We start from the raw sequence: 13,890 nt of genomic DNA on the forward strand, positions 1-13,890 counted from the left end.
AAGGTCAAAACCATGCAGAAAAGGCAGACAAGCCAATAACATAGGGAAATTAAATGATTTAATTTTAAATCACGGTTTAAGACAAGAGAGGAGTTCATGCCACTTACGTGACTGCAAAGAGAAATGAACAGGCAGTAATTGCTCTAATGTTTCAGAGGAGAGAAAGCGCACCTTAGGCTGAGGGCGAGGAAGGGTTTAAGGAGTCACTGTTTGAGCTGAGTCTGGAAAAACAGCCAGGATTAGGGAGAGGCTGCTGGAAGGGGGGTGTGGACCAGGCTGAAAGGAAGCAGCACCCCCTCCCCCAGGGCACTGGGAGCTCCTGGAGAGCAGGTCTTGGGTTCCACTCACCTCTGCGCCACCACTGCAGGAGCACAGAGCCTGAGGGGCTCAGACACCGGAGGCCAGGGCAGCAATCAGTGCTTTCTGCATCTCTCCTGGATGGGGGACCACCAGTCCCCCTCGCCCCTTCACCCACCCGGCCCCTTCCTGTCCTCTGTGCTTTTCCATGTCCCCACCCCGGGATGCAGCAGAACCAACACAGGAGGACATTGTGCCCCTTCAATGCGGTGTATTCAGCCCACATAGCCCCCTCTCCACTGCTCAGTGCTGGTGCTCTGTGACTCTCAGGCAGTGCCACACCTTCTCTGAGCCCCATTTAAAAGGCCTGACGATGCACCGAAGGGCATAGTGAGATCGAGGCACACATCCTGGCAGAGGGGTTGGGACAGAGCCTCAGCCCCGGGCACACAGCCTCTTCTCTGGGCTTCTGCGAGCAGCCTGGGAAGGAAAAAAATAAAAAAGGTCCAGGCCAGGCTGACAAGTAGATGGATCTCCTGGGTTCATTCAGTGTCCCCTCTGAGCTGGCTCCCAGTCCTCTTCTGGTCAGGCCCAGGGGACTCCACAGGGCACCACGGCCCCTGCCCCAATGCTGGGGCATCAGACAGAAAATTGGGACAGGGCTTTGTTGGGGATGATTCAGCGTGTGCAGGCCAGCAAGCCCTCCTTGGAAGGTCCGTATGCAGCAAGGGTGGTCATGGCATTGACATCTTGCTCCAGAGGTCTGCAGTCCTGTTGTCCATCTACAGCTTCCTCCTGGGCTGGAGGTCACACGGTCCACCTCTCACTTCGGGCCTCCACAGCCTGGACCAGGCCTTCGCCCAGGATGGCAAAGTCCTCCAGGATGGCTTCTACATTGGGCACCATCACCAGCTCCCCACCTTGAGACACCACCATGCGCCCCTTTGTGTTGGAGGCCTGGGAGAATCAGAGAAATGTAGATTGAGGTGTCACGAGAGGCACACGCAGAGACACCAAAACACATGTTTCACACCTGCCACCGGGTCACTCGTGGAACCACACACAGACACGCATGCCCATGTGGAACGCATGTACACACTCAGAAACAGACAATTGTCACCAGCCAGCTCACCTTTAAGGGCTGGGGCTGGAAGCTGGTGGGCTTCCAGAGGACGCCGATCACCTTTCCGCCATGCTGGTCATAGAAGAAAAGGGCCAGGTCCCCAAAGGCCTCCTAGAAAAGGGCAGGACAGAGACAAGATTACAGGTGGACACCTGAGAGCCACCTCCACGGCCCCAGCTCCACCTGGATGTCCCCTCCCCAGGGTCAGTCAGCCCTCGAGGACCTACCCTGAGCTGTGCCAGGTAGAGCTGAGGAGGATCGTAGCCCAGCACGGGCATCAGGGAGGAGGGCCCCGGCTCACTAAGCAGGCCCCGGCAGAAGGAGGCAGCGGGCGAGTCCACAGCCTGGCGGTGCCGGGGGATGTGGCGGGGAGACAGGTGGATCAGCACGTCGAACATGTCCAACGGTGGCCGGAACACTGTCTGAGGAGGGGTACGGGGTGCTCAGCAGTGCCCACTTGGGGGCTGGGAACTGGACCACAAACCCCTCCACGTGCCCACTCTGGTTCCCTCCTTCCCTTTTGTCTGACCCGCCCATTATGGGCCCAAATGCTCAATTGAAGGCAGGAACAACAAGACCCAGCTGGTGGCAGCTTGGGTCCAGCAGGAGGAGCGCAGGGTAGAAGTGCGAAGCCAGGGCCCCGATTCTCCTGCAGGCTCCCCCACTGCCAGGCGTCGTGGGCAGCTGCAACGCCTTCTCTGGATTCAGTCTCACCAAACAAGGGCCCCTAGAGCTCCAGACTTCCATGGTTCAAAGGCAGAGCCCCCAGAGCCCCTGGAGTCAGTCTGGGCCCGGGGCTTACCCTGATGTCCCCAGGACCCTGGGGATCCATTAGCTGCTTCTCTAGGACGGGCAAGGCCTCGGCTGCCAGGACCACGAGCTGGTGTAGGATCTGGGGGGCACACATACATCAGATAGGTCAGACCTGACCACAGGTCTCTCATAGCTCAGGCTGGGCCTGCTTTTTCCTTGGGGGAGAAAACCACACACTTGGGAGCAGGAACGAAATTAAACCTGGGGCGAGGGTCCATCCTGTGTCCATACAGAGCTTTTGCGATCCTGGGGGGTAATGATGACCATGACGGGGAGTTTTGTCCGGGTTGCCAGGAAGACACTGCGGATCTCCACCTGCTCCTCCGCTGCGGATGAGAGGGGGTCGGATGAGAGGGGGTCTTGGGTCAGCCTACTCCTCCCCCCAGACACCCTCTACTGCCCTGGGTCCTCCTACTGTACACTTAGCAGCTGCCCATCACAGGGATTTTCCAACATCCCCCAAATGGCAGAAGCGATGAAAGGGACACCGCATCTGCCTCAACTGGGCAGGGTGTTAAACTCCCAGCCTGGGACCAGAAGCAGAATTTTCCACTGCCTGGCACCCTAGTCTGGTTTCCAGGCCTGCACAAGCTGAGGCCTGCCCCTGGCCCCTTCCTGCCCTGGGTTCCCAAACACCTGGGGAATTAGAAAGCTGATACCTTCCTCTCTGCTGGGACCAGAACCTCCTCATATTACAACCAGAAATCATCACTCACCCCCCACGCCCAAGAGGTCTGGGCCTGTATTCTAGCCTGAACCGTTCCCGGCTCCCCACCGTAAGATTTCTCACCTGGTGTTCAGAGTCCCTCTTCCTCTCTCCTCTTCCCTTCACAGTCCCCCAGGTAGCCTGCTTACCACCCCCAGTCCGCTGTGTTTCTGATCATCACGTGGGCAAACCATATCTCTACAGTCTCGGAGCTCCCTAAAAGCTTGATTTGGTCCTCTTCCTCCTTAACAATTCCCTACCCCCAGGCAGTCAGGGTCAGGAGTGGATATCCAGGATAGGGGAGGCAGAGAGAAAACCCAACAGACTGACAGGGAAAACCCTTGCCTGCCCTATTCTACAATCCACAGAGGGTAGTTCTTGCACTAGTCTGACCCTGATCCTACAACTTACCAGTGAGCTCATTGTTGAGGTTGACAATTAGAGGGTTGTTCTTCCAATCAAAGGTTGATATCAGGAAAAGGAACCGAAGGAAGCCCACCTGGGGGGAGCTGAGAGGAAGAAGTAAGCAAAGCATCTGGGGCCCAGTCACACATGCCCAGGCTCCCCACAGTCCGGAGAGCCTAGACCCCTTGGTGTGGACTGCGGGGGTTAAAACCCCTTCTGTCCCTTGGTTCAGCCACCTCTCCCATGTGGACTGAAGCATGGGGGATGAAAGCTGGCCCCAGTGGGACTTCCTGGCTAGGGAAAAGGTGGAGGGAATCACCTGGGAGGGGTGAAGGGCTCAGGGTGCAGGAAAAGGGCAGCAGCCACCAGGTCCAGGCACTCATCGGTGAGCTCCTCACCTAGGAGCTGGGCACGCACCCACCGCTTGGCCAGCCGAGCCACACCCGAGAAGGCTGAGTGCTGCTGCTGGAGTCTGCAGGGAGAGGAGGGTAGTGGCCATGATAGTGAGGTCCTCAGGGCCCAAGAACAGTGTTTCGGCCCCGCTGCTGCTATTTACTCAACTTTACCCAACACTGGCCTCTGTGCTAATGCATTACACGTACCACCTCACATCTTCCTAATTAATACCCCAAGAGGTTGGTCCTAGCATGATTCCCATTTTACAGATGAGAAAAATAAGGTTGAGGGGAGGGGGAATCCTGCCCAAGGGACACAGCCAGTGAATTGGCAGGGCCAGGATTCTAGCACTTGCCTGACTCCAGAACTCATATCTCTAACTGGCCTTCCAGAGAGACAGATGGCCAGGAGAGCAGAATGGGGCCAGGAAAGGGTCTACAGACATAAGAGCCTGTGGGGGTGGCCATACCCATGCAAGGTGCTGGTGAGCAGGGGCAACTGCCTAGTGTCCCTCTCAAGGCGGAGGGAGGCGGGAGTGTCCCTCAAGGAGATGATCCCCTCGGGGCTCCGCATCTCCCTCAGGATCTGGGGCTCCCGCTGATAGGCCACACGAATCCGGAATACAAACCCATCCTGTTGGAAGAGGGGATGGCATGGGAGGCGGGGCACCCTGACACCCCTGTCCCCTCCCTCCCTGGGTATCCCTGCCCTACACCAGCCGAACCTTGAGGACATCGGTGTGCGTGGCCGAGGCGCGGCACTGCAGCCCATGCTGCTGCGTCAGCAGCTCTGCCAGGCGCAGCTGGAAGGCAGCCCGGACCCTCCGTATGGCCTCAGCATCCTGTGGCCACTGCCCACTGCCCTCCAGGTGACATACCACTGTGGAGAAGAGTGAGAGGCCTCAGCCTGCGGCCTGGGGTGAGAACAGTCCCTCTCACCCCCTCGCAAGAGCTCCCTCACCAGTCATGGGCTCCACGTAGGCCGGACAGGGCTTGTCAGGCCGAGGCAACAGCGAGGCCCGCTCTCGCAGCTGTTCATAGAAGGAGTAGGCTGGCCGGACTGCGGTTGGTGGGAACACCTATGGAAAAAGCGGGGCTGAGGAAGAGGCCTGGGACTGGGAGGGAGTGCCCAGAGTCAAGAAGCTGGAAGGGAGACTACCGGGTGAGTGGAGCAGAGGTGGGTGTCACCAAGCAGAAAGAGCTCCCTGCCCCTTGCGCCTCACCTCAGTGTAGCGCAGCACTGGGTGAGCTCCCTGCACGGCAGACACGGTCAGCGGCAGACCTTCCAGTCCCCACAGCAAGCGGCTGAGGTCATCGTAGCAACGCACCGCAGCTGCCAGGGCCTCCTCACCTGTGCTGGAGGTCTGAGAGGGAAAAGAAAGACAGGAGGGCACGACCTTTCAGAAGAGCCCGACCACCTGGGATACAGCCATGGCTCAGGCTGCTGCTGCATAGCCAGAGGGCCCCCTGGGGGACGCTCTGGGAAGTGCAGCCTGCCTAAGGTGGGGCTCTCCACCCCCATCCCCACCCCGCAAATCCAGCCACACAGGCTGCTTACTCTACAGCCCCTAGCCTTAACCCAAGCCCTGAACCAGGGCCCTTACCTCTTTCAGGCCTTGAATCAGTGCATCCAGGAGGCCCCCCGTATAGTGGACACAGGTATCTGGGATGTCAGCATGGCTAGAAAAGGGGCACAGGCACAGTGTGGGCACTGGGGGCCATGCCGAGAGCTACTGGATGTGGGCTGCTCACCCCAAAAGCTTGGGCCAGACCCTCCTAAAAGGCTCCCTGGCCCATGGCTGCCTCCTGGCATTCAGATGCTAACACTCACAGTGTTAAGAGATGATTGACCACCTGGTGGGGAATAAGGCGCTTCTGGGCCATAGAGGCTGCCTCCCAGACCACAGCTTCCCGAATGGCTCCATCCTGGAAACGCCGAAGCTCGGAGCGAGATCCCCAGAACTGGCGGAAGTCAGCAGCCTGGGAACAGGAAAGGGGTAGTGGTAGAGATCAACAAAGAAGGGCTCTGTCAGAAATCTCCCAACAGGGGACTTCCCTGGTGGCCCAGTGGTAAAGAATCTGCTGTACAAGGCAGGGGACATGGGTTCAGTACCTGGTCGGGGAAATAAGATGCCACATGCCGCGGGGCAACTAAGCGCGTGCGCCACAACTACAGAGCTCGTGTGCCTCAACGAGAGAGCCTGCGTGCCGCAAACTACAGAGCCCACGCGCCCTGGAGCCTGAATGCCACAACTAGGGAGAAAAAACCCACACGCCACAACTAGGGAGAAGCCCGTGAGCCGCAATGAAAGATCCTGCATGCCTCAACAAAGATCCCGCGTGCCGCAACTAAGACCCGATGCAGCCAAAAATAAACTAAATAGATAATAAATAAATCTTGCAAAAAAGAGAAAAAAGAAAGAAGTCTCCTGACAGGCCTCAATCCAGGTGGCATGAGGACGGTCCACTCCACTCCTTCCAATGCAAGACAGGACCAAATCACCCCTCAGACTCCAGGGCTCCTCACCTCAGGCTGGTCAGCCTCTGGACCCAGCTCGAGAACACTGGTCAGCCCCTCAGGCCGGAGGAGCAATCCCAGGGTCAGGACCCCAGAGTCTCTGTGCTTCGGTGGATCCTGGCTGATGTCCCACTGTAGGATGTAGAAAGGCTGAGCTCAATCCAAGCATCCCACAGCTTGGTCTGGAAACCCACTTTCTAGTGAGAGGGATGGTGTGTCTTTTGTATCCCTTGGGACCCTGGGTCCAACCCCCTCGGTCCCACAAACTCCCCAACCAACACCATCTCACCTCTGAGACTGGGGGCCGAGAGTGGGCCAGCAGGTGCAGCCGGGACCCCAGGCCCTGCTCCAGAAGGGTGGTTAGTGGGCCCAAAGCAGCTGAGACATAGTCCCCACCATGATCCTGCAGCTCTGGCCACAGCTTTAGTCGGTGACACGCTGCCTGCAGGCGACTCACTGGACGGAGACTTGGGGGGCAGAGAGGGACAATGAGGGGGAATCAGGTACTGCTGGCCCCGAGTATCACCACCCCCACCACCAGGATGATCTATCTGAGCACCTGCCTGAGGACCTTTGCCCCATCACTAGCTCCAGGGACACAGGACTCACTGGCATATCCTGGCACCCCAAAACTTACTGCAGTATGTGGTCAAAAGCCCGGATCATGGGTTTGGGAGTCATCAACAGCAGCTGGAACCCATCATCAGCTTTGCTGTCCAGTAACACCATAGACAGCCGTGCCTCGTGCTGCACCTGGGGCCACAGAGTAAGGAGGGAACTCCCACGTGAGACCACCAGCACTGCACCCCTCCCCTCACGGAACACAGGGCCCAGACCCAGAGATGCGCCTGACCGAAGGTCTCTGGAGAGGAGTTTCTGGGGTTCTGGTGCTGGCAGAAGGGACAGGGTCTGGGCTGGGACATCTGGGGAAGCCAGGAGTGGGCGACACCTGTACCTGGTGGCAAGTGGAGGCAGTGACATCAGCACAGAGGTTGAGACGGCCTGAGGAGTCCAGGAAAACAACAGGGAAGGCCTGGTGGAAGTCAGCCAGGGCCGGCTGGGAGGGGGAGAGAGAAGCCAGTCAGGGCTGGGCCTTAACTTCAGGACGTCTTGCCCAGACTCAGCACTGCCCTACTCACCAGGGAAGGATCTGAGCTGAAGCACAAACTGATCCCGTTGACCGTCAGATCTGTACTGGCTGAAATGAGCCAGAGAAGGTGGGTATATCAGAAGGTATCCCCCTCCCTAGGGACCCAGCCCTCTTGACACCCACCCTCCGGACAGGTGGCTGCAACTGCCTGCCTCTGGGATTCGGTTTGCTCATCTGTCTGAGGACCAGAGACCGAATGATCCCTGATGGGTAAGAGTGGGGCCCTTGGCCTTTCGAAGTCCAGCCGCCTCACCCAGAAACTGCAAGGTGCTTCTCAGGACCTGGTAGCCGCTCATGGTGGTATGGATCTTGTGTGTAGACACAAGGAAGGCAACCAGCATGGAGACAAGGAACCCACTGAATCCTCCCAGGCCCTGAGGGAGAGACAGAGGGAAAGGCCGGAGCTCAGAGCCAACCCACCACTCAGTGAGGCAGGGAAGCTGGGCCACTCCCCACTCACCTTGTCCAGTTCCCGCTGCCGCAGCCAGACCTTCAGAAGTGCCACACCATCCTTCAGCCCCGAGGCTGAGCCCAGCACGGTTGATAGCAGCTGTGCATGGGACTCAAGGGCTGTGTCCTGCAGGACCCATGTGTTATAGTGGGGGGTGGGGGGCTCTGGGCTACCTGTGGGAGGAAAGGGGAAGTCATGAGAGGAGAAGTCCCTGCAACACCCTTCCCTCCAACTCCACCTTGATACTCACCATCCCCTGAAGGACTCTTCCCTCGGTACCAGGCAGTGCGCACATTGTTCTTGGACGGCAGCAGGCGGCACGGGCGGAAGAAGTCAGGTGGAGGGCATGGATGCAGACGGACAGTGACCAGACGCTCATACTTCCCTGGGGGGAGATGGGAGATGTGGAGACCCTGCAGTCCCCTGGAGCCGGAGGAGTCCCTGTACCACCCGCACCGCCCCCCCCGCCCCATTTGAGGGCCTTACACCTTTCCCCTCAAACTTGAGGCCCAAGCCTCTCACCTTGGACTTGAGGCCCCAGTTCCTCCCCCACTGGATTTGTCACCCCATACGGTGCCCTCCACCTGGTATATGCCTCCTACCATGCGGCCGCAGCAGCAGCGAGGGTTTCAGGTGGCAGCCATTGGTGTAGGAAAAGCGAACACTGCCAAAGAGTGGGTCTTGGGACAGGTGGTGAGCCAAGTGGGCCAGGTAGAGGGCACGCTTGCGGAAGTAGCGCTGGTTCAGCCCATCCTTGTCCTGTAGGATCTCCTGGAGGGGGTCAGGAGAAGAGAGAGATGGCCAGTCACTTAAGCCCTTGTTGTTGGAGAACTTGGGGGCCAAGACGAAGCCAAGGTCAAAGCTTGGCAACCCCATCTGCTGGCCAGGATGCTTAAGCCAAGGCTAGTAGCAATACCACAACTCAGGTGAGGAAGACAAAGTTCCAAATGGCAAATCTAAGCTCCCTCAGGACAACTGCAGTGGTCTGTTCTTTGGATTTAGAATTCAGATTTCAATGCTCTGGCAAGCGAGAGGTGGGAAAAAGAGAGGGATCAAGGGATTTGTAGGTGGTGAAATGGCAGACCTCTCCATTCCCCAAACTCTGAACCTCACCCTGGGCATGGTCAATGCCACATCCACATTGATGTCCGGCCGGATGCAGGTGCCCAGAAGGTAACTGCCCACAACAGTGACCTGGGCTGGGGGCAGGAAGCGGAAACAGCCCTTCACAGTATAGGGCACTTGGTGGAGGGGGACTTGAACCCCACCCCGGAGCCATGCCTGGTTGGTCAGCTGTGGGGACAGAGACAGTGACACGTATTAACTTGATTGCCTTCCTAACATGTCCCCTTGATGTCTAGGAGACATCTCAAATTCAACATGTCAAAATGTTTGAAACCAAACTTCTGATCTTCCTATAAACATGTCTTCCCCATTAAAACAACTCCATACTAGTTGCTCAAGCTAAAAACATTTAAATCACCTTGACTCATCTCTGTTAAGAACACCCATTTCACTTTCAAAAGGTATCCAGACACTGACCACTTCTCTACTCTACCCTAGTCTGAGCAATTTTTCAGTGGATCATTGTACAATAGGTTTCTAACTAGTCTCCCTGATTTCACCTTTGTCCCCCTGCATTCTACTTTTAACACAAAAACCTGGGTGAACTTTTTAATACTGAAGTTAGATCACAAACAAAATGCCTGCAGTTATTCCCCATCTTATCCAGAGCAACAGCGAAAGTACTTGTTTTGGTGCACAAGGCCCTGCGTGATATGCCCCCTTCCTCCATAACCTTTCTGAACTTACCTCCTTCTATCTTCCCCTCATTCATTCCAAGGAATGTACCAGACCTATTCTTTTTTTTTTTTTAATTTTTTAGTTTAACTTTATTTATTTTTTTATACAGCAGGTTCTTATTAGTTATCCATTTTATACATATTAGTGTATATATGTCAATCCCAATCTCCCAATTCATCATACCAGACCTATTCTTGCCTTTGAACATTTGTGTTGGCTATTTTCCCTTCCTGGAATGCTCTTCTTCCCTTAGATATCTATATAGCTGACTCACTTCCTTCACACAAATGTCACTTCAATAAGGCCTACCTCAGCCACGCTATTTAAAGTTGCCAACCACTCTCATCCTCTGATATTCCCATAATCCCCTTACCTTGCCCTTCTTCCCTTTTCCATACTACTTACCACCTTCTAACACTGCCATACAGTTTACTTGTCGTGTTCATTATCTATCGTCCATAAGTCTAACACTAGAACATAGGCTGCTTTGTTCACTGATGTACCCTAAGAACACAACAACTGCAAGGCACGGAAGTGTTTGCTAAATGAATGAACACATAATTGACTGCACTCCTAGCTGAGACTCCTGGCAGTGAGAATGAGCTCCCTAGCACCCCATCCCCTTCAGAGAATAGCAAGGTCCCTAAGGACCTCTTCTGGGCTTTCCAGTTCCCTCCACTACCTGCCTTACCTCTGTCTCAGGGGTTGAGGGCACCCTCATGATCCGCTGGTTGACCTTCCGTAGAAAAGCATCAATCCGCTCTTTCTTCTTCTCTGACAGCCTCACTTCCTTCAGTAGCTCCTCTACCTGTAAGAAGTGGCAGGGGTGAGTAGTACTTCAGCCTCAGGGTCTCAGGCCCACCTCTCTAACCCAAGCCCCAACCACCCAATGGTACCTGTAAACGAAGCAAGCTGGAATGGAACAGACTCTCAGTCTCCCGAAGGCGATTCAGCTCCTCATTGGTAGGCTCCTTGTACAGTTCTGCCCGGCTGAGCTTCACGGGCTGCAGGAGGCCCTCCACTGGAGAACCAGCCACCGAACGCTTCTTTGAGGATTCCTTCTTCCCCTCCTTGCCTGTGCCTTCCAGAGCTGACGCCATGACCTGTGGCCAATGAGAGGGAGAACCCAGGGTGACATCACAGATATCTAGCATCCACTGCCTGATGTGCCACCATGACAGGATGTGGGTAAAGGCTTTACCTGCTCCTGGTCTCTCTTGAATAGGAGTCAGATTGTGTAAAACTCAGAGTAATTTTTACTTAAAAGAACATTACTGAGCTCTATACTGAAAACTCCTTGAGTTGAGGGTTCCCCATCTACCTGACAGCACAAGTTGCTAGGGGTAGTAGCTAACTGGGCCATTGCCCAAGCCATGCCTCAGGTCCTTGTAAGTACCAGGAGCTTCCTCTTCTGCTGGGTTAATCCTGGGACTTTGCAAATGCCATCTCCACTCTTGCTCTATCCAAATCCTGCCAGGTTACACACATACAGACACACAAACACACACACACACACCCTGCCCCAGCAAGCCCTGACTATAAACTATATAAGTATACATTAAGTGCTCAATGATGGAAGAGCCTACTGACTTTGAAGGACACACTCAGTGAATCATCCAATCCTCACAATAATCCTAGCAGAAAACGGACACCCGAACGAAGCCCAGTGAGCTAGAGGTTCCAGTTGGTATGCCTAAACTGTGAGCAGGCTTCGAACCCTGGGCTGCGGGATCCCAAACCTTCTCCCCTACAGCCCTGGGCCCCGTCCCCCTCCACGATCCCACACCCTGGAGAGCATTACTGTAGCGCTCCAGGAGCGCCACCACGTGGAGAGCACAAAACTAGACACAAGAGGGAAGAAGATCCCGTCCAACCTCCAGGAGGACTTCGTCAGGGAAAAGACCCAAGCCGCAGAAGGGGGTGGGGTTTTTTTCAGTTTCAAGGCGTAGAGCTAGCGAACAAAGAGAAGCTCAATTGGCTTTACTATTTCCATCCGGATAATGCCAAGTTCCATCTCCCTTAGCAAGCTCTGATTGTCTCGGTACCCTGGGCTGGAAGCATCAGGGGAAATGGGGCTCTTCCAGAAGGGACCGTTCTCGTGCCCTCGCTAGAGCGCTGTTAGGTTCTGCCATCTCCGACACGTTGCGCATTCCTTCCTCCCAGATGGCTCACCCACCTCCGGCACCCCAGCAGTTCCGCGATGCTGCGCTCCCGCATGTGCGGGGCCCATCCCTCCCGTACTGCTCCCGCACTTCGGGTTTAAAGTCCACTTGCTCTGCACAACTTCTTCCCACGTTGACAGAAGTGCCCAAACAGCAGCAGTTATGCAGCCCAGAGCGACAGCCTTGCTGCGGAGCGCGGAAGCTAGCCTCGTGGCACAGGACTCCACCCAGTTCAAGAGCCATTGGGTGAGTGCCCGACGAGTCGCTCGTCATTGGTTTCTGTCACTCTCCAGGACCGCCCATTATGGGGGAGGGGCCAAATAGGGTTCTCCCATTTACGGCCTCCTTGCGACGCCAGGCCTGAAGCCTGCCCTTAGCTTGGCGGTCGCTTCCTTTTCCTCACTTCCTCCGTTTGGGTCGAAAGGGGAAGGGCGGGGCTAGATTGGGCTCTCTGGGGAGGGTTTGTTTACTTACGCCAGTGAGTCCTTTTCTTTTCTCATCTTATCAATTAACCAATCTCGTCAGTTCTACTTCCAAAGTACATCTTGAGTTTATTCACTCTACTCTGTATTTGCTGTCGAGTTTGGTGCGCATCACATCATCTTGTGCCTAGAATAATGTAACAGCTTTTTTCCAGTTTATTACATTTTCCAAATCTACTGAAACGTTGCAATAATATTATGATGAACGCCCATATACCCTTCACCTACCTATCATAACTTAGTGTTGATGTTTTGCCAAATTTGTTTTGTCTTTATGGTTTTTTTAGAAGCCTGAGTTTTACTTGTTTGTTTAATATTTATTTATTTATTTGGCTGCATCGGGTCTTAGTTGTGGCAGGCGGGATCTTCCTTGCGGCATGTGGGATATTTCTTTGTGGCGCACAGGCTCTCTAGTTGTGGTGTGCGGGCTCTAGAGCACACGGGCTCAGTAGCTGCGTGGCACCATTTGAGAATCAAATGGTTCTGAAAAACCATGCCTAATTACTTTGGCCTGTGTCTACCAAGAATAAGGACTATCTCTTATGTAGTCATAATTCAATTATAAAATTCAAGAAATTTAACCTTGATTCAATGCCATTATATAAAGTCCATATTCAAATTTTGCAGTTATCCCAATAATAACCTTACATAGTAGCATTTTATTTCCCGGTGCAAGATCAGACATCTATTTAGTCATTATGTTTCTTTTCTCTCTCTTAATCTGGAACATTTTCTGAGCTCTCCCTTTTTTGTTTTTTGTGGGGTTTTTTTGTTGTTGTTTTTTTGACAACAGTTTTGAGGAATATAGGACAGTTTCATTTAATAACTTTTTCTTTTAATCTTTTTTATTGAAGTACAATACATATCTCAAGGATACAGCTTGGATATTCACAAACCAAACATACACATGTAATCAGCTCCCAGAAAAAAAAAAAGCAGAACATTTCCTGCACCTTGCCAATCTCCCTTCATTCTGCCGTCTAGTCACTGCCCCCCAACAGTAACCACTATCCCAACTTCTAATAGCATAGGATATTTTATGCAATGGCTTTTAAAGGAATTTTCACAAAAGTGGTCTTGTCCTTCTTCAATCCATTCCACATGGTTACCAGAATGAGTATTCTGCAACTAAAATCCTATCATGCCACTCTCCTTTTAAAAACTCATCAGTGGCTCCCAATTGCACTTAGAATGAAATACAGATTTCTACAAGGCCATGATCAATATATTCTCTCACTTGCTGGCCCATCCTTTTTCTTGACACTCCACCCCTTGCTCGCTGAGCTCCAGCAACATCCACCTTCTTTCAATTCCTTGGGTGTATCAAGTTCTTTCTCACCTCAGAGACTTGAGCCAAGCTGTCTTGCTCTGCCTGGAATGCTTCTTCTTGAATTTTTTTTTTCTTTTCATCCCTCAGCTTTCAGTGTAAATATCATCTCTTTAGTTAGGCCTTCACTGATCATCCAACCTGAAATATGTTTTCCCTTATCTCTTCACCCCATTGATTTCCTTTTTAGCACTTTTAAAAATGATTTTTGGTTGGTTGTCAATTGTCTGTCTCTTTGTCCTTGACTGTGAGTCCATG

General features: G+C 53.8%; 1 protein-coding gene across 2 annotated transcripts; it reads right to left on the reverse strand.

Moving 5' to 3' along the window:
* Nucleotides 1-41: 41 nt before the first annotated feature.
* Nucleotides 42-12,061, reverse strand: NOL6 (nucleolar protein 6). 2 transcript variants are annotated; one of them, XM_082467538.1, is made up of 26 exons: nt 11,838-12,061; nt 10,558-10,764; nt 10,353-10,469; nt 8,972-9,151; nt 8,461-8,629; nt 8,109-8,243; nt 7,868-8,031; nt 7,661-7,781; nt 7,397-7,455; nt 7,213-7,314; nt 6,895-7,010; nt 6,547-6,724; nt 6,267-6,389; nt 5,571-5,719; nt 5,344-5,419; nt 4,963-5,103; nt 4,701-4,818; nt 4,465-4,619; nt 4,210-4,373; nt 3,664-3,816; nt 3,351-3,448; nt 2,435-2,559; nt 2,223-2,312; nt 1,648-1,842; nt 1,430-1,531; nt 42-1,254 (listed from the first exon to the last, which is right to left on the reverse strand). In XM_082467538.1, exons 1-26 carry the CDS (start codon nt 11,889-11,891, stop codon nt 1,105-1,107), a joined length of 3,441 nt encoding a protein of 1,146 aa, XP_082323664.1. In that variant the 5' UTR covers nt 11,892-12,061; the 3' UTR covers nt 42-1,104. The 2 variants fall into 2 exon arrangements, with proteins under 2 accessions (XP_082323664.1, XP_082323665.1); XM_082467539.1 differs by lacking the exon at nt 11,838-12,061 and adding an exon at nt 11,536-11,806.
* Between the last annotated feature and the right edge of the window lie 1,829 nt (nt 12,062-13,890).

The sequence above is a fragment of the Balaenoptera physalus genome (genome assembly GCF_965194825.1).
Source record: "Balaenoptera physalus genome assembly, chromosome: 7".
Taxonomy (NCBI): domain Eukaryota; kingdom Metazoa; phylum Chordata; class Mammalia; order Artiodactyla; family Balaenopteridae; genus Balaenoptera; species Balaenoptera physalus.

What these genes read in the sequence shown, in the direction of transcription:
- NOL6 (XM_082467538.1), bottom strand. Translation starts at nt 11,891, where the DNA reads ATGGGCCCCGCACATGCGGGAGCGCAGCATCGCGGAACTGCTGGGGTG. An exon ending in TCAGCTCAGATCCTTCCCTG is followed by an intron (nt 7,315 to 7,396) that starts GTGAGTAGGGCA and finishes TCCCCCTCCCAG; the next exon opens with CCGGCCCTGGCTGACTTCCA. An exon ending in AGGATGGACCCTCGCCCCAG is followed by an intron (nt 2,313 to 2,434) that starts GTTTAATTTCGT and finishes TGTGCCCCCCAG; the next exon opens with ATCCTACACCAGCTCGTGGT.